This window comes from Ciconia boyciana, chromosome 12, assembly GCF_034638445.1.
Source record: "Ciconia boyciana chromosome 12, ASM3463844v1, whole genome shotgun sequence".
Taxonomy (NCBI): domain Eukaryota; kingdom Metazoa; phylum Chordata; class Aves; order Ciconiiformes; family Ciconiidae; genus Ciconia; species Ciconia boyciana.
The window spans coordinates 2,519,769-2,539,222 of NC_132945.1; the positions used below are offsets into that span (position 1 = coordinate 2,519,769).

General features: G+C 46.0%; 1 protein-coding gene across 1 annotated transcript in view; it reads left to right on the top strand.

Annotated features, from left to right (window-relative positions):
- LOC140658682 (sodium/hydrogen exchanger 2-like) overlaps positions 1–18,022 on the top strand; it is a 30,068-nt gene extending 12,046 nt beyond the window's left edge. The window contains exons 5-12 of the mRNA XM_072877368.1: positions 203–399; positions 5,150–5,239; positions 7,327–7,397; positions 8,582–8,746; positions 9,447–9,549; positions 10,889–11,023; positions 15,426–15,492; positions 17,886–18,022. Of these exons, the coding sequence (XP_072733469.1) occupies positions 203–399; positions 5,150–5,239; positions 7,327–7,397; positions 8,582–8,746; positions 9,447–9,549; positions 10,889–11,023; positions 15,426–15,492; positions 17,886–18,022 (965 nt within the window). The remainder of the gene's footprint in view (positions 1–202; positions 400–5,149; positions 5,240–7,326; positions 7,398–8,581; positions 8,747–9,446; positions 9,550–10,888; positions 11,024–15,425; positions 15,493–17,885) is intronic.
- The last annotated feature ends 1,432 nt before the right edge of the window (positions 18,023–19,454 follow it).

Consider the following 19,454-nt stretch of genomic DNA (forward strand, 5'->3'; position numbering starts at 1 on the left):
TGTTGGACCAGGTTTGAAGAAAAGCCCTTCTCCAGTGGCATATTGGGAACATACCACCTTGGGCCCCGGCCAGTTCCTCGTGATTGGTGTTTACCAGTTCAGTGATGTTTTACTGGTATCATAAAATCTATCATAAGAGTATGAGTTTTATCGAATTGCTCTTTTTGTTTGATGTGCTCCCATCTTCTTTCCTGCTTTTCAGGGGTTCTCGTGCTGACTTTCTTTGTGAACAGATTTCACGTGAACACCATCACCAGCAAAGACCAGTTCATTATAGCGTACGGGGGTCTCCGAGGAGCCATTTGTTTCTCTTTGGTTTTCTTGCTTCCTGACTTTCCCAGAAAGAAGCTCTTCATTGCAGCAACAACTGTTGTCATCTTCTTCACCGTGTTCGTACAGGTAAAAACAATATGGGGGTCATCAGCAGATGTAAAGAATGAGCATGATTTTTTTTTTTTCCAGACAAATAACCAGTACTAAACCATTAGAAAGATACAAGGATTTACCAGTCATTAAAACTTTCCCTCCTACAAGTGGTTAGGCATATAAAAAGTTAAAATTTTTATTTTAAAGAAAGAGGCAGAAGGTGTGAGAATGTGTGACACGCTCGTGAGGTTGACTAGCAGTTGTTGACTTACAACATGTGCTGTAGCATCTTCCATGATAACTTGTCCCATCTTTGATCTGGTCCATCCGTATTGGAGTAGCAGTGGTGAAAATTGTGAAGAAGGATGCTGGCATAGGTTTCCTCTCTGAAGGAGTGCTTTTATGTGTTTTACATGAGAGCAAAGCCGACACAAATCAACCTCTACAACTAGTTTGCTGTTTGAGCAAGGTAAGAACTACTTGTTATTGTAGGCCTTGTCACAAAATGAAATGCTACCTGAGCCATGCAGTAATGAAGGTCAGTTTTCCTGATCCCAAAGGTGAGAAGATGGAAGATACTGGAGATACTCCAAACCCTCTGAACATGGGCAGCAAGAATCTTAAAAGACGTTTGTGGTTTGGCCATCTCAGTTTTGGTAGTTCACAAGTGGGACGATTTAAAGGGACCTAATTTTGAAGGAGTGACTTAACATTTTCTGAGAATGAGTTCCATTTTATTGGGGCATCCAACAGCTGAAGAAAGAATAGTCATTAGTTGTTTATCAAAATATTTTGTATGTATGTCTGAGATGTTTTCACATTCATGCAGCAAAGCAGCTGCAGTTATTTTATGATGATGCAGCAGGAAGGGGATTGCTTTAACTCTTCCACGGGAAAAAAAATTTGGGTGTGTTACTTGTTATAAAAGCAAGGAAAATCAGAAGCAAACAAAAAAGTCATAGCACATTTGATTTATTTGCCTCTAACTTTTCTTTTATAACTGATCCCTAAGCCCTGTTGCTACCTGCTTTCTCTTTCTGCCCTAGTGATTCTTGGGTGGTTTCCTACCCAGTGGGAAAGCTTCTGCAAGTGATTGCAACCTGCCCACTTCCCGGGGTGGCCGTGGCCGTGTTAACCCCCTGCTGCCAGGGTAGGAGAGGGAGGTGGGCCCTCACAGCACTGGTTGCTCTGAGATATTGGGTTTACTGTTTAAAGCATGAATGTACTTTTTATATTTTATTTTATTTTATTTTTATTTTTAAAGACTGATTTCTGCCATGGGTGTTTTTGCAAAGCCCAATCCTATAGAAAAGCTATAGGAGCATCTGCAGCTTGAGCTGCTCCTGGGGAGCATATGGGGGGTGCCACATCTGACCCCTGCCTGCAGTTGCATAGCGGGCAAGGACCCAGGCTGGTCAGCCTGCAGCTGGGGCAGGGGCAGAACTTGGTGCTGGTATTGCTCTCCTTACTAATATGCTTTTATTTCTCACGGATTCTTAATTAGCACCGCTCCAGGTGTAGGATGGAGAAGGGTTTCCTCTGCCTTAGGCGCAGGCTGAGGTTGTGAGGAGTTGCTGTGCTCCAGGGCGCAGCGAAGCCCTGCTCGGGAGGAGCAGGCAGGCAGCAGCTCTCGGCATTGCTGTGACATCTAGTGGTGAAACCACTCCTGCAGCCTTCTGGGGATGAAGATGTTGGATGTGTCTGCCTGCTCTTCTCTGCCCAGCAGCAAGTCTGTAAGGGCGAGGGTCCTTTGGGGGTTTCTCTGAAATACACCTTTTAGTTCAGCTGGAAAACGCTGTCACATGTAAAGGAGGATGTGGTGGAAAAATTGGGGTCGTCTGGTCCTGAAGTGAGCAAGGCTGATGTCTGCCTGGTGTGCTCTATCCCCAAAAGTTAAGAGTGGGTCTCCATAGGGCTGAAGGAAGTGGGATGGGGGTCTGGGAAAGATGCCGTGCAGAAGAGCTCCCTGGGAGCTCCTGCTCAAGGGCATGAGGTCCATGCAGAGCTGCCGACCCAGGGCTGCCCTCCTCCTGCCCTCGGATGGAGGGAGCAGAGCAGCTGCTGGGGCTTTGGGAGATGGTGGGTCACAGTGACAGCTGCCCCATGGCTGAGCATCACCCTGCGAGAGCAAATTCCTTCCACGTGGCCTCCCTGAACCCCTCAGGTGTGGGTGTTGGGCACTTGGGCAATGCGGAGGGTTGGGGTTGACTCTCTGCTTCCCCTTGTCCACCTTGTCCACTCTCTGCTTCCCCTTGTCCATCATGAGCTGAAAAAATGGTCAACAAGTGTGACGTGCTGATGGGCTCGGAGCTGAGACCTGCAGGGCAGCTGGACCGGGCACAGTTTTCAGACTGAAAGGAGAGAGCAGGGGCCAGGGGTGGGGGAAGCGTACTTAGGTGGACGTTGACAAGTTTTAAGATGCAAATGTGGGTCAGAAATTGAAAAGATACGGTCACTAGGCACGTCCGCTCATGCAGAGACGCTCTTGAGTCTCAGACAAAGGTTGTTCTAAGGCAGCAGCTCCATTCTGCCGAGGCTTCGGAAAATCCTTCCCAGGACCGGGAAAAGGGCTTTTGTGTAACCTCAAAGCTCAACTGGTGATGTCATCTCCATGCAAAAGGGTGAGAGTTAAACAGGGTCCCCCGTGGGTACGTGTCGGCGGGGCGACCCCTTGACCTTCAGCCATTCAGCGGGAACATAGCATCTATAAAGACAGACTTTGCTCAGGCTCCAGATACCTGCAGTATTGTGCAGCTGAGGCCACCACGAGAAGGGGCGGGTGGGGGTGGTAAACTTGCTTAAAAGCCGAACCAGAAGGATATTGCTGTAGCTCAGCACAGAAACATAGGTAAATATAACAGAGGCAGGTATTAAGATGGACCTTCGCAGAAACTTGGGTTTGCAAATGAGTCCTACAGCTTCTGAAGTCCGTGGCACTGCTGCCAGCCACGTTGGTGGATGCAGGATTGAAGAGTGAATATTTTTAATATCCCAGCATCTTTCATGGTGCATGTCACTTCAGGTGGCAGAGAAGTGAAATATTGGCTGCAAACCAACTTCTGTGGATAGTGGACTGTTGTTGTTGTTGTTATTTTGTGCGATAAGTTTTCTTTATATTCACAGTGATATCAATACCGACTTGGCAGGGGGTGTCTGTGTTAAGATAGGACAGAAACTAGGGGAGAGATGATTTGGGCCCTTTTAAGCTGGTGAGGGCCAGCAAGGCATCTTGTTGGAGCACAGACCCACTTCATTTTCTTGGAAATCCTGACCACACTGTCTGAAAAGCCTCGTGCTACACAGACTAATGACCAACGTGTAAGCAGTTGGGCTTGTCCGTACATGGGTCTATCAGTGCATTACGCAACCCAGGAAGCTAATCTATTTTGGCCTCAGTTGCATAAGGCTCTTCCCACAACAAGCCTGGTTAATGATTTTGAGAAGGTTGACCGAGCAATTGTCAAGCCCTCAGTGCTTCCAGGCAGGCCTGGATATGTGCCACGTAGACCAGAAAGTCCTCCAAGGAGCTGTGGGCTTGTCTGGAATGTCACAAAAAGCCCTCATTGTTCTGCCTTTCAGTGCAGTTTAAAAATGAAGTACCACGTTCTCCATTTGAAGCTCACTCTCTTAGCCTGCTGGCCTCTGACCTCCTCCATGAAATTGTTAGCAAATACAATAATTGTGAAGAGGCGTGGGGTTTTTTGTTTGCTGCCTATGCTGACCCATTAGCTACTGGATCGCTGGCGGTAGAAAAACTTTGTGTGAGCCATGATAGAGCCGTCAGCATCATGCGATGGATGCACTTCAGATGAGTTATCCCTGGTGGGTGGAGGAGCATCACAGGGGACCTACAGGTGTGTTGTGAAATGACATGTGGCCTGGAATGACACGTGGGATTCCCATAATGCTCCCAAGGTCAGGAAGGGCCAGGTGTTTCTAAATTTAGGTGTTTCTAAATTTGGGAGTCCTGGTCACAAAACTCCAAAATGCCACTTTAAAATGAAAACAAATGCAGCTGATTATCCAGTGAAGGCAAGAGATGGAATTGCATAGTCTCTACTTAATTTTTGTAATATGTGTTATTTCTGAATTTGTGAGTTTTATGTTGTTTACTCTGAATAGTGATGCATTTTTTATTACTATTAGCTATTAAAATGACACATTAATTGTTTCTGCAATTAAAAATGTGTTCAACTCTCCTCCGTGCCAGCATTTGTGACATTCAGAAGTCGTAAACATCAACTACTCAATCATTTTTGCTGTAAACATGTCCTAGAAAAGTCATTTCATACCGAAGCCAGATTAAGAAACGCACCACAGCAGCATTTTAGAAGTTCTCTCACGAGGCTCAAAGGACATTAAAACGCTTCCCTTGACCCTTCCCCCCAGGTGGATACTTTGATTAGTAAACTTAGCCACTGGCTAGCCATCAAAGATCGTTGGAGTAATGATCTGTGACACATAATACTCAAAAAGTTAGCAGAGAATGCTGGCGGAGGCTGCGCGCTGTGAGGTCTCAAGGACTATCATCGTTTCAGGCATTTGAACTTTGGATGTTTCAAGCCCCTTTCCATCTGGTAGGCTACAAGCAAGAGCAAACCACAGGCTTGACCTTGAAGTTATTGGTTGACTTTTTGTGGTCTTTGAGATGCCAGATGAGGAGCGTGGAGCATTTCTCCTCTCTGCCTACCCCCATCCTGAAGCCTGTATGTGAGCTCCTGTTGACACTAAGAACACTTGATGTGAAGAAAGGCTGATTTTTGTGTTTGTGGTTATGCTGCAGGGAATGACCATCCGTCCTCTCGTTGACCTGTTAGCTGTCAAGAGGAAAAGAGAGAGTGCTCCCACAGTGGGAGAGCAGATCCATATTCGGGTAAGTGATGCATCCATCAACACACAGCCAGAGCTTTCCAATTTGCTTTGCTGATAGCACTGCGGTCCTTGTGAAATGTGATGTACCTCCAGGGACTCTACAGATCGGCAATTTTACCTGAATCCTCTGCAGGTCAGTCCCTTTCCAGGTTTGAAGTCCTATGCAGCTTCCTAACCATGGGTTATTATTTGCATTGGAATAGCAGCCACTGACTCGGTCCGGCTGGTGTTGCACTAGCTGGTGCACAAACATGACAGGAAAAGATAGTCACACCTAAAAGTTTATACTCGAACCTAACGCCAACTTTTCTGCTTCTCTGAAAAGAGTGAAAGAAAGCAAATGAGACTTGGTCACTTTCAGGGTTGGGATCTTCCATGTGTTCACCAGTCACTTCACCACCATCAGTGTGGATATTTTTGCAAAAAAATTTAGAAAAGGGAGGGTAAGGAAAACACTGTTTTGGAAGGAACCACTGAAGTCACCATAACCCAAAAGTGGAATTTAGTTCACCTTGCTCTCACCATCCAAACATTGGCCTTTCTAGTTACAGAGGACTTCTCCAAAGAGTGGGTCAGCTCCATGAGAAGGCAAGGTACTCTGCACGCCTAGCTGAGGCTTTGCATTGCTGGAGGGAAGCTTGGCTGGATCCCACCGCAGTGCTGTCGGTGCACCGAGGAGCAAATCAGAGAGGCTTTGCACCAGGTCTCCTTCAGTCTGAGACTTACAACCTGAGAGGGAGCTGTGGCCTGGGATTTTTAATGCAGTGTTACCCTGCATCCAGTGTAAAATTATGTTTCCGAATCTAATTGTTTATGCCCAGTCACATTTCTGTAGGTATGGCTCCTTCAGGAATATTTTTGTCTTCTTTTTGGGTAGCTGGAAATAAAGACATTAGGTCTGAGGACATTTATAAAAACTGTTTGGCATCCTCACAATTAGGTTGTATTACAGGGCTTTGTCTGAGGTTAACAGAACAGTTCAATAGGCTGAAGAGGCTTTTCCTATCATGAACAGAGAATACTTTCTTCTTTTGTTAGTGCATGAATAGTAAATCATCTCTGGAAATGTGTTTATTAGGAAACGTGAGCTGAAAATGGCTGTGTACCAATTAAGCAGAGAAAGTAACAATGCAGATAGTTGGAAACCAGGCGCACAGAAGCCAGAAGCAGCTTTCTTCCTCAAATTTATTTCTCCGTCCAGATACTTGGGACATTCTCACTCTCAAGAGCGATGATCAGTGGGCAGGTCATTTGTTGGTCCTAGACCATACGGCAGCTAATAGCCATGTGAGGACTCTCAACCTGTACCAGGCTGCAGGGCTGAGTGAACCGCTCTGAAACTTCTCTGTCTCTGACCCCACAAAAAATAATTTTCTTTTTTTCAAATCAGAGCTGGAGGAAGCTCCAGGGACATCGGTACCTGAGTGTGGAGAGGCATTGACCGTGGTAGAGCAGAGACACCTCCCGGTTTAGAGATGCCAGTAGGAGGGAAAACAATTTGGGAAATTACAGAGATTTAACTTCTAGGTGGAAAAATCAACCTGTCTGGGATTTTTCATATAATTTTAAACAATAATAATGGTTTTGTATAAGGCATGATATGGCCAATGATTTCATTTAGTGGAAGTGTCTGGGGGAAGGCAGTATTTATTATTCAAGATGAGGCATCATTTGAACATTATCTACATCTATATTCTGAAGATACTGATCACCTGAGACAAATTGTCCTAAAAAACCTCAATATGAGCATTTCCTGCTTATCAAGGCCCAATACGCAGGATGTGCAAGCCATCAGCCATCCTGTACGTATCGCAGAGAGCAGATCCATGTCCCTCAGCGATTATTCTTTGCTCGCACAGACCTGAAAGCAAGCAGCCAAACCACTTATTGTACTCCAGAACCGAGGGATACGTGTGGATGACTGGATGGGGAATTAGCCCGACATCCCCTCTTCTTGTTTACCGGCGCTGTGTACCGAGCTGAAAGCATCTCCTGTTTTGTCTGCTGGCTTTTGATGTTTGCTGACTGAGTTCATCATGTATGCAATACATGCAACCGGTGTATAGCAAAATCCTCTCTTCTGTTTAGTTCTTGGATCATTTGCTGGCTGGCATTGAAGATATATCTGGACACTGGGGACAGTATTACTGGAAAGACAAGTAAGGATTTGACAAAATACAACTGTGTACATGTGTAGAAAAAAACGAGGCTGGTTTCTATTCTCTAAAGTTTCCGCTGTGGGCAGCTGAGCCTTGTTCATCCTCGTGGCACAAGGCAGGTGACGAAGGGGCAGCTTTTCCTTGTCCAAGGTGGGACCGGGTTCTCGGGGCGCTTCCCCACTTGCAGGTCACATATTGTTCTTCACTCTAAAAAGAATCCTTTCTCCTCTCCTATTGTGTTTGTTCCTTCTTGTCCAAAGAAATGTGCTGGAAATGAAAGGGCCATGCCAGCACAGCACACAGCTTGTGTGGCTTCAGCCTGCCCTGCCTGCAGCAGTGCTGCCCGTGCCCTCCTGCCTGTCCTGCCGTGCGGGAGCTGAGGACCCCAACCCAGCGTGTGCACAATTAACATTAAAAACATGAGCTTGCAGCGCTTGGAGGGGCAACTGCTTGTTGTGGACTGACAAATTATAGAGGATGGCTACAGATTTCTGTAGCAAAGTGTTCAATTTTCATGAAGTTCTGGTAGATTGTACACATAGGAGACTTTTTTAAAATACAGATAACATAAAATGTACTAATAGAAATCTACCAGGTTTAATTCCTTGGCTGTGCAGACACAGATGCAGCTAACTTCACAGTAGCTGATAAACAGCTGGCAGGGATTTTCTTAGGAATGCCAGTGCTTGGAAGTGCCACTAGAGGGTATGGGAATCGTTGCTGCTGACGAGTGTCCTGGCTCCTTGTAAGCAGGTTTGTGTATAGCTAACCAGGGCCAAACTTGAGCGTCAGTATTTGGGACTGGCTAGATCTTTCCCGAAGGTTGTGCTGCATTCGAGCAGAAAGTGAGAGGAAATGGTTGAGAGGGAATCTGGAAGCGTTTAAATCTGTTGCATGCCCTGGGGCTACTGCATGTACTTGTAGCGCTTATAGTGGAGTTCATGATAAATCTGGCACTTTGGGGAGTTTTTATTGTATTTGGCAAAGTTTTAATATCTTAGCTCATGTACTGTAGTGCAGAAATAATTAGGGACTGACCTCTGGGACCATTGGAAAGAAGGTAATGGAATATAACGGAATATGGGGCAGTCATGGACTATGAACCTGCTGGCTTGCTCAGGTCCGTTTTGGTGCTGGGGAGTTGTGGGAGGAGGCTAAGCCCGTCTTGTTTTGTTCTCAAACAGATTAGAGTATTTCAACAGCAAATACCTGCAGAAGATCCTACTTCGAGAATACGACCAGCCAAAATCAAGTATCGTGCTTCTCTATGAAAAGCTGGAGCGGAAACATGCCATTGAACTGGCAGAAGCAGGGCAGCTGGGTCATGCGCCGTCTCACCCATCCTTGCTGTAAGTGCTCCCCTGCGGCCGTCCCCTTTCCAGCACTCCTCCCAACCCTCCCACCGGAGGGAACAGTAATGAAAAGCTTTTGCAAACTTCTCTGCCTCCTCTGCTCTTCCCTGTTGGGCTATCCCATGGGAAGGAGCAACATAGCTTGGACAAATGCAATATAAATGCTATTTAAAGATTAGTAGGTGGGTATTAAAAAAGATCAGGTGGATGAGCAGTCTACTGGCATTGATGAACATGGTTTCTGATCTTGTACGTGGAGGGTCACCTGTATCCCCCCTGAAGTTACACAGAAATGATGCTCTGAGGAAGAGGCTCTTGCACCTTTTTTTGATGGCTTTGCACCATTACGTGTACTGAAGGAACCAACAGCGAGAATGAGCATGGGCTGGGACAGCAGGGTCAAATATTTGCATGTCAGAACGGCCATCTCATCTCTCACAGACAGTTCTGCTCTGCCACAGCTCCCCGCAGCTCTTTTATCTACCAGGGAGCACACGGATGGCACAGCTCTGATGCAAATACCAAATGTCCCTTCTGCACTGAGCTCCATCTGCAAGGACTGGCCATTGGTCATGTCTGCTGGTGGTGGGATCCGAACGGGCTGCTGTGAACACCGGGCTTTGGGGATGCACTGGTGGTGCTACTCTGCGTCTTCCAAAATAAGGCGTTCTGGTTTTCTTTGCAGCAACAACGACAGGACTATCATAACCAACAAAAAATTGGAGGATACTCTGAATCCGGATGTCCTGGAAAATATACAGGAAATATTGGCAAGGAACCTGTACCGAATAAGGAGAACGGTATAACTCTCCCCTCAATCTGTATTTTAGATGTCCAATAACAAAAGTTATCTCAGTTATCCTAACAGCCTGAGCAGATGTTATGAATATTTACATAATTACTAATGATGTCTCTTTGTGAGCAGAGAATAGTTGGCTGTGTGAAGCCAGATCCAGTTTCCAAGTCAGTGGCACATTTCTGTTTGCAGCATGACAGCTTTTGAAAGGTTCACCCAGTCAGCCTATAATTTCATGAAGTATTTTAGGCATCAGTACCCAGACCCAGAAAGGAGAAAGGAGGAGCACATGGATCTTCAGGCATCAGGTTAGCAGATCCAGCAGTTGCAACAGCTCCTGGTTACCTACAGCGCAGAGCAGGGATGGCGTTATCCTCACGTTGCATTTTTTCCCTATAGAAGAGAGCACAGTCAGTGAGGTGCGAGTGAGAATTAATCTGCAGAGGTTTTAAAGCCGCTCGGCAGTTTTGCCGTGAAACTGGTACAACTGGTAAATAGCATAGAAACCATGTGCTGTTTACAGAATAACTCATGAATAATCTGCCTGAGGTTTTACACAGCACCCAGGACTGCGCTTTTTAATTGCTGTTCACATGGTGATACATGGAGCCTTATCCTTAAAATCCACCTAAGCCTTTGTTTTATGGATTACGCACAAAATACTGAGTCCTTGGGGATGTGGCTGGTGTGGGCAGCTCAGTACGGAGGGATCAACCACCCCCTCCTGTCCCCTTGCTGAGCCGAGAGAAGCAACTAGATAAGGCTGGGAGGAGACTTATAGAAATGGTGAATGGGATGAAGAAGGCGGCATACCTCCTGTTTGCACTTACTCCTGCCTAAATCCAGCCTCAACCCTTGTGGTGACAGACTTATCCCAACTCCCAGTGATGTTAGTGGGAGATTTAACTTTAGCTGGTTTATGGCTTTTGAAACAGGTTTTATGGTTCCTGTTGCTTGCGTGGTTAATATATGAAGGTGGGGCTGATATAAAATATTGGAGGGCTAGTAGAGGCATTGAGGCTGAAGACACCTCGAACAGAGTAGTTGCACGAGGTTGGTGTGTCACCTGGACTTAATAAAGATGCATCTCAGCCTTGTCATTCAGTGAGCGCTTGGGCAATTTCGCATAAAGAAGCAGAGTTTGAACTCCCATCTTCCTCCTTTGGCTCTTTCCCTCCATCGCCACCTCTCATACTTGGGTGGATCCATTTATCCCCATAACTAGGCAGGGTGGTCACAGGGGGGTTGAAGGACCCTTGAAGATGCAGGCACTAGTGAAGGGATGCTGCTGCGGAGGGAGGGATGGTCCCACCTCCGACAGCGGTCTCTGGTGCAACATGCAGGGGCCGGCGTACAACAGGCACACCCTTCCCGGAGAGACCGAGCCCGTGGAGCGTGCCAAGGAGATCCTCATCCTCCGGCACAAGAGCCTGCGGGTGGAAGTGAGTGGAAGCGACACGGCCAGCTCCAGGAAGGAGGTAAGAGGGAGCGGGGAAGGCTTTGGACCTGCAGAGACCATGCATGGGCTGCTTTCCCCATGCAGGTATAACAAGCGCTAGGAATAGTGCTGTTTATTGCTGGTGGTATTTCCTTTTAAAGACGAATCCTGTTGCCTTATAAAAAAGTGTGTCTCAGTCCTAAATTGCATTCCAATGAGTAGGAAATACCGAGGAAAAAAAAAAACCCAACCCAACTCCTGGAAGACAAACGGGGCATCTTGGGTGCAGCACCATTCGGTGCTTTGTGAATACAGGCTTCCATCCATGCTAGGAAAGTTATTTACTGGGCAAATGTTAATAATTGGGCTTCAGTCTGTAGATTCAGAGGTCTGTTTTTCCCATGTTTTCTTTTCTGGGAGATTTTGTCAAAGGCTGGAATTTGGTAGACCCATTGTCAGTGCTCCAGATGGACTGTAAATATTTGAAACTGTTCGGTGTTTTTTCCCCCCCCAACTCTTTTGGAAGGACAGAAGCATTATTGTGAGCTTTCCTATTTATTCTGGAGGTGAGTTTTTTTGCTTTTAAAAGCAGCTACAGTTCTGGGCAGACTTGAAGAAAGTAAAATAGAGGGAAGTGTTGCATACCAGATTCCTGGGAGAACCACTTTAAGTCCAAATTTACTGCTGGCACAGCTCCACATTGGTTCATGTTCTGAATTAGAGGAGAAACAAGGTAAATACAGTGTCTGTGGCTGGTGAAGACTTTTGCCGAGTTCTTTGGAAATCAGTGAGAGAAGCTGGGCAAACGTTTCCCTGTGGAAAGATGAAATGGTCCAGGAATGGTGCATGAGGAGCAGGCTTGGTCTTTTCAATTCCTCCCATCCTCTGTAACTCTTACTCTAGAGGAAAAGGAATTAACCCTCCCCCTGTATTTTGCTCCCAAACCCCCAGATCAGCAGCAGTAATTGCGGAGCCATCCCTAAATTTCACCCACTTCTCCAAATCTTCAGTTTTGTTGGCTTGAGCTAGAGCCCTGTGGTCCCTAATCTGGGCAGCAAGACTCCATCACTGAGGAGAACAGAATGACCTTTTAAAACAAATTAATTTATCTTTCTTTATTTAGATAGTAATTTTCCACGACAGCACAAGAACTCGGGACTGCTGCGGGCTTTCTTCCACTCGGATTTCTTTGTTCAAATGCCAGTCATTGAAGAGCCCACCGAGAACGGCAGTAACGCACCAAATGCTGCTTCTCAGCCCTCCATTCACAGAAAGGTGTTCCGGCTCTTGCAAACAACTTAAAAGATTTAATTTGATCATTTACATGCTGATTGGTACTTACAATTCAAAATAGGTAGGCAAGAACATGGCACATTCCTGTAGAACATTTGGTATAATTAAACTTCACAAGAACAACATCAAAACTAGGGCTGATTTTGAGCATGATGTTACGTACTTTAAGGACATTTGATTGTTAACCCTTGTGCTCCTGCTTTCCCCTTCTCTGCTGCTCCCGTTAGGTACTGTGGTGCTTTTGGTAGGCAATTTAGCACCTTTGGGAAGCCTTGTTTCTCCTGTTACTTTGGATGCTTACAGCTGGTCTTTCAGTGGACAGAAAATTTTTGGAGGAAATTGCGAAAGCAGTAGAATTCACTCTGTCTCTATGCTGACTCGTGGATGGTGGCTAATGCCCTACGGGGGGTGGCGAATGCTGCTATGGGTTATGCAAAATGCCAATTTGATGCTAAATACTGCTGTCTGATAGGAGTCATTTGTCGGTCCTAATCACACCTCTTTACAGCAGCTACCTTTGCTTTGTGCCAGTCTACGTGAAGCAGATGTAAATACCGAGAGCTGATTCCAGTGACATCTGTAAGGGTGATTCTAAGCCCAAGAAGCATCCCTCTGCAACCCAAAAGGAAAAATCAAGCATGCTTTGTGTGATCAGCAGCTTATCTGCTAATGTTTTAGAATAGCTGCCTCATTTTATTGCGAATAGAAATAAGGTGATACCCAAAAGTGATGGGATGATGTTCTACAAGAGCCCTGGAACATTAACATGAGGTGGGAGGGTGGGTGAACACTCTTACTTCACGCTGTAGGAGGACAGATTGCAGAATTTGTCAGCAGAAAGAAGGAACGCTGTGCTAAAAAGTAGATTTCAGTCCATTAAAAGCAGCTCAATACTTTAAATTTTTGGGAAAAAATTAAGCCACTCAGGTTTAGTTTCATGCCAAGTTGACAAGCAAATGGCATTTTCCTGTTTAAAACAGATGAATGAAAAATATAGCTAGTTAATGTTTGAGGGTTTCTAATTGTCAGATACTCCATCTTTTGTGGTCCCAAAGGGAAGGGTTTGGCCTTACAGGTTTTGAGTCAGCAAGGAAAAACAGACGCTCTCATGCCACACGTTTTTCTATTCTGCATTTCACCACGAGATGGAAGCATTACAACTGTGTTTGCAAACCCAACTGGAAATCAAGGATCTGTGAAACAAACTTCAAGCAAAGGGCTGCTGGAAGCCCTCAGGTGCTGGTGAAATGCCTGCGCCTCTTCCATTGCCAGGCTACTTGAGAAAAGCTTTGGCGATACATTCAATCAGTGAGGTGTTATCAGCTGAGTGAATAATTAAAAAATCCCTTTGGTTCAGTACAGCAACACTGCTTTTTCTGCTCGCTGGCTGTCTGCATGTATATTTTGCTTTTTTAATGAAGTTGCCTAGTCCTTTGCTGTCAAAATATGAAGCTGTTGTAGCTCAGTTAGATTCATCTCATAATTTATTAGGTGCTGGTTGGTCTTTTCCCCCTGTATCAGTCACCACAAAATGAGGTATGTATGGAAGAGCATCTTTCTATAGGTCCATGGCTCCACCAGGCTGGGGAGGAGCCAAGAGTGAAGTTCATCTGGCCTGATGGACAATCCATCTCCTTCCACAGTCGGTGCGGAGAAACCGGTGCCCTCGCCAGGACAAGCACCGGTCCGTGGCCAACACCAGGCTTCAGCCAGGACGAATCACCTCTTCTCTCTACCCTGGGTGGCTTTAGGTGCCTTAGGGGTCTACTGCACTTTAGGTGTCTACCTTTGCTTCTCCAGTAGTGAGAGATGGCTCTTAGGCTGCATTAGGAGCCCCTGCTAAGGAGAGGCTGGAGAGTGAATAGGGAAGGCAGAGAAAAGAAGCAAGAAAAGAACAATCCTCATCCCTCCCGAGCCAACGGTGCAGGTTAAATGATTTACACCAGGCAGAAAAACCTTGGCAAGACTATGAGGTGACTTCAGATCTGAATCGTAGCCCAGAGGATTAACTCCAAGACTATCTATTTCCAGCGGAAAGTTCGCCTTCCTCTGCCTAAGGACAAAATTCCTGCCGAATGCTGCTGCTTCCTGGAGCTGCGCATCACGCTGGCTCTGAACGCCGTCCGGATTTTGGGCTTGCCTTATTTTAGGCAAGGATCCAACACGGAGTACCCTGGCAGGGCGGTTTCTGAGACCCAGGATAGCTTTTATTTACCACTGAGCACCCACAAAATCCTTGCACCTGTAGCCAGGCAACTTCGTCCTCTTTTCTTCTGCCAAAACACGAGTACACTCCCCCAGAAGGAGCTTATTTGGAGCTGCCTGTAAGCCATGTGCGTAAATGACATACTGCCTTTGGTAATTATGTTGGAGCCCTTTCATGGAGCATGCTTTGAGAATCGTTAAATGCCCCTGGGAATGGCTTTCCAGGGAGCCGGGCGCTGCTGCTGCAGCCGGGAAGGCATTGTTATTAAAATGGTCAATAAAAGTGTGAACAAGGGATGGAGGGCATCGGTCCTCGTTAGGGGAGGGAGGAGAACGAACCGAAACAAAACAGAAAACCAGGCTGGGAGGTGTCCAGAGTTATTTTGGCAGTCTGGGTTTCTGGACCGAGGTGCCAAATCACAGCTGCGTAAGAGACTTATTCCCAGTTTACAGAAGCACCAAACAATTCGGGCAGCATTGTGCTACCTGATTTTTTTTTTTTTTTTCCCCTGAAGGGTGGAGATTAGCACTGGAGTGAAAGGACAGGGAGCTCGTTAGTGCGAGCTCGTTACCTGCCTCCTTGGCCTGCAGCCAAGGTGGGGAACAGCCAAGGTGAGAAACACCCGTGTCCTGGGGATGGGCTTTGCCTCCCGCACTCGCCTGCTCCAGGGCTGCTCCTTCCCATCCTATCTGCCGAATCAGTTCTGGAGAGCTCAGACCTCTTCTACCAACTCAAAACAAATCTGCATCTGTAAATATTTCCTGCCATCTATTCGGTCTATTTTTAGCAATAGTTCTTTTTGTTTTTCTTGGCAAAAGTAAAACAAATGGACACGGAGTCCTTGGGGATTGCAAATGGCTTGTTTATGAAGCAGGAGAGTCATTAACAGACTTGCTAGCAATCTTCATAAATGCATTAAAGTACTTTTCTTCCTTAATCACAGAAGGATGACTCCTGCTCAGCGCGGGGCGACTCCAGCACGCGGCCCAAGCTGTGCCGCTCCTTCACCGGTAAGCTGGGCAGCTGGTGGGTGCCGGCGGTGACTTCCTACCTCCCCTGCTCGCCCTGCCCCGTCCCTGTGGGGTGGCCCAGCAGGTGACAGGGAGGATGTGCAGCCATGGCATGTCTGTTGCGGGGCTGGGATTTGGGAGACAGCCAAGGCAAAGCCTCCTGCCCTCCCTACCTCGCTGCAGGCAGCAGCAGGAAGAGCTGGGCTGTATGTTGCAGGCAGGGCGGCAGCAGGCAGGGCAGCAGGGACATTGCTCCAGCTGGGGGGACAAAGTGGGGCTTCTTAAATCACAGAATCACAGAATCGTATAGGTTGGAAAAGACCTTTAAGATCATCGAGTCCAACCATAAACCTAACACTGCCAAGCCCACCACTACACCATGTCCCTGAGCACCTCATCCAAACGGCTTTTAAATACCTCCAGGGATGGCGACTCCACCACTGCCCTGGGCAGCCTGGTCCAAAGCTGGACAACCCTTCCAGTGAAGTAAAATTTCCTAATATCCAGTCAAAACCTCCCCTGGCACAACTGGAGGCCATTTCCTCTCGTCCTATCATTTGTTACCTGGGAGAAGAGACCGACCCCCACCTCACTACACCCTCCTTTCAGAATCATTAAATGAGCACCATGAGTGAGCAAGCAGAGCCGAGAGCCTTCCCAGCCCCAGTGCCCCATCTCAGCCTGACCTGAGACAAGATTCAGCCTGCGCTGGGATGCACTGGTGCACGTGGAGCACAAGGTGCTCCAGGCAGTGGTGCTGGGAACCGTAGCAGTGAGGAGCGTGTCCCAGTCCAGGTGTTTGGCCTCCTTATTACCTGTGTGCTGCAAGGGCGTACGTGAACTTACACAGAGTTTTCTCGTCTCCCATGTCCAGCCAGGCAAGCATTTGAAACGGGTACCGTTCTTCATATTCCACCAAGCACTAAGGTGTTTGGCAGTAATTGCAGATCATTCTGCCTATGGCGATGCTAATGCATAAACTAAAACCTTATAAAATTGAATGATACTTCAAAACATGAAGTTTGTGTCCAAATGCTTTCCAAAAATTACGATCTATTTTTTTTGCTTGCTAAGTATTATTAAAATGCATTTCGAGTGCCCCATTAACAGCACTGCCTGTTTTGAATATCTGTTACGGAAAGATCAGTGGCTCAAGACCTCATGTTTTTGTAAGCCCAAGCTCAGTTTTTAGATAACTGAAAGCTTAGTTTTCACACTTAAAAAAAAAAAAAAAAAAGGTTTAATATCAGTGAAGCCTCACACAAAGTGTAGCTGGTCAAAACTGTAGTCAGAGTCACTTTAGCCTCTGAACCACAATGAGATGTTCAGTGAGCAACTGAGCACGGAATTTTTACAATACTTGGCACAACACCTTTAGCACAATCACGTCTGTAAAAGTGATGATTGAAAAGGTTCAGTGTTTGTTGAAAATAACAAAAAAATCATTTTGCCTCCCAATAGAGGCTGAGATAGTTTAAGGGGATGGGTCTAACATTAACGTACAGAATGTTTCTTTACTACACATGTACTGGAAAAATATTTAAGCAGCAAGAAAGTTTCCTTTCAACCTTCTTGTGTTCTTCTATTTCTAATGTTTTCTTCCTTTGTAATTTTCTTTAATCAATTAACTAAAAACTTGCTAAATGGAGCGCTGTAGAATAGCTGGCACTTTCTCCACGCAAAGGTGTCTTACTACAGGTTTGCAAGAGTAGATGGAAGGGACACAATTGTGTGGCATTCGTGTGTTCATGACATGGACATCTGCTGGGGATGCAGCTGTTTTAATCCACAGTTTATTATAAATGTTTAAACTGTGTTCTTCCTGAAGGAAAACATGAGTGTAAGCAGAGCAAAGTGATAAAAAGCAGTGTTTCTGGGTGGGGTTTTTTTTGCCCCAGGGAAAATGTGAGCCCAACGGCCCCTGAGATACCCTGGCGACAGGGCTGAAGGAGACTGTAACTCTTCCATCATGATTGCATGTACATCCCCCCCCCAAATCACTTAATGTGGCAAGGTGAAATTATAAGTTCTCCAGCAGGACACCTGCATCCTGAAAAGCTATTTTAAGGTAGTCACTGATATGAATTTTTGTTCTGCAAAGTTGCTGGTGGGGACTGACAAAAGAATTATGATATTGATCCTGATATGTAACATATTTCAAAGTACGGAATAGGGTTTAAATTGTCTTTTTTTTTTTTTTTTTCTTTTTCTTCCATTGAAACACTGATCTTTGTCTTCTGTTTTATAATTGAAAAGTGATCCTTGCAGTGGAATAGCTCATCCCCAATGAGCAAATGGCCACCTCGGTAGCTCTCGGTATTTCTTCATTCCTGTTGACCCACAAAGGAGAGAGATCATTTCTCATACAAGTTGGTGTTCTTCTGTTCCCGCAGTGGGGAATGCAGAAAGGGTTCGGGAAGTGAAACAGAACCGGTCGAAGTCGGTGTGTGTCATCCCACCGCTGCAGCCCAGCAGTACAGCCTGGGGTGAGAAGAAGGAAATGGAGAAAGAGCTGACGTTGGAGATGTAAAAGCACAAGTGAAGCTGCTGGCTTCCCATGCGGGATCTGACTCTGTTTCATGGCTACTTTACATGTAGATAATGTAAATAAGATGAATATTGGAAAGGACAGCATGGGCAGGGCAAAATATCCTGAGTGTTTTGCATCGAAACGTGTGCTCTTACTGCACAGCGCTGGGTTTTTAATGGGAACGAAGGGAAAAGATGCACAGCTGAGCACTAGGAATGCAAGGTAATGTCTGAGAGAGAATTTCTAAGAAATGGCTAGGAAAAATTAGTCTGTTCAGCCTGGGAAAATTGCTGAAACTGTCTACAGCTGCAAGAAAGGATGTTTTAATAAGGTGAGATATCAGATCTTCTCATTACTCAGCAGGGATAGACTAAACAGCAGGGAGCATTTAGATTATATGTTAGGAAAAACTTTATAATCTCAAGGAGGATTTTATTAGGTGATGGAGCATGCCACCAGGAAAGACAGCAGAAACAGCGGAAGATCTCTTCTGCTCCTCAGGAACTGATGGGTCCTGACTATGGACTTCATGTGATTAATGTTCAAAGTTAAATCATATAGTTAAGTAAGGCGTTGGGTCTTACCAGAGGGACTGTCCCACACCTAGACGCAGTTCTTTTAATGAAAACTCATTACAGCTGCATTAAAAGGGGAAAATATATTCTTACTGATTTTTTAAAAACTTATTTAAGGAATGGATCACCTCAAAAAATAAAATGGGGGAGCTCCAGATGCAGTGGCGATACGAGGAGATGAGCGTGCCAGCCCTTAAAGAGATGGGCAAGCCTTGTGCTTGGTTGTTTGCAGCGAGCCTGCAAAGACTCTCTGAGACGATCTCTGCTGCCATAGGCGAGAGCTGCAGGGTCAGAGGAGGTTTGGATGTGTCTCCTTAGAAGACGCGGCAGAGAGAGGGACCCAAAACCTCGCTGCTGTGGAGCGCTTCTGCCAGGAAAGGTGCGATCCCCTTTGCAGAGCAGATGCAGGTAAACTCCAGGGATAGTACCCGAGGAAGACAGATAGCTCCACATTTGGGTAATTGTCTTTGAAACTCCAGGTAAGTGTTCAAGCCTTCAAACTCTTGTCCTTAGCTGAACCTGATAGGGTAAGTTTTAGCAGTGCAAACGTCGACATTTTTCTTTCTCTTCCTCTTCCTCTGCATTGAAGGATCCAAGAGTATTGAATCTGAACAAGTGGCTCTTTCTGAAATAAAAATAAAAGAAACTGGAGGAATTTGCATACTCCCCTCCATGATATTTTTGGACTTCCAGAGCCAATCTCCTGTGTGCAGAAATACTCCATTAGGAGACTGCTGCCTGGTATACTGGGGCTTTCATTTTAAATTAAAGACACAAAATTGTGTGTATTTGCTTTGCAATGATGTGGAGGTCTCATTTTCATTTGAGCAAACGTGGAGGTCTCATTTTCATTTGAA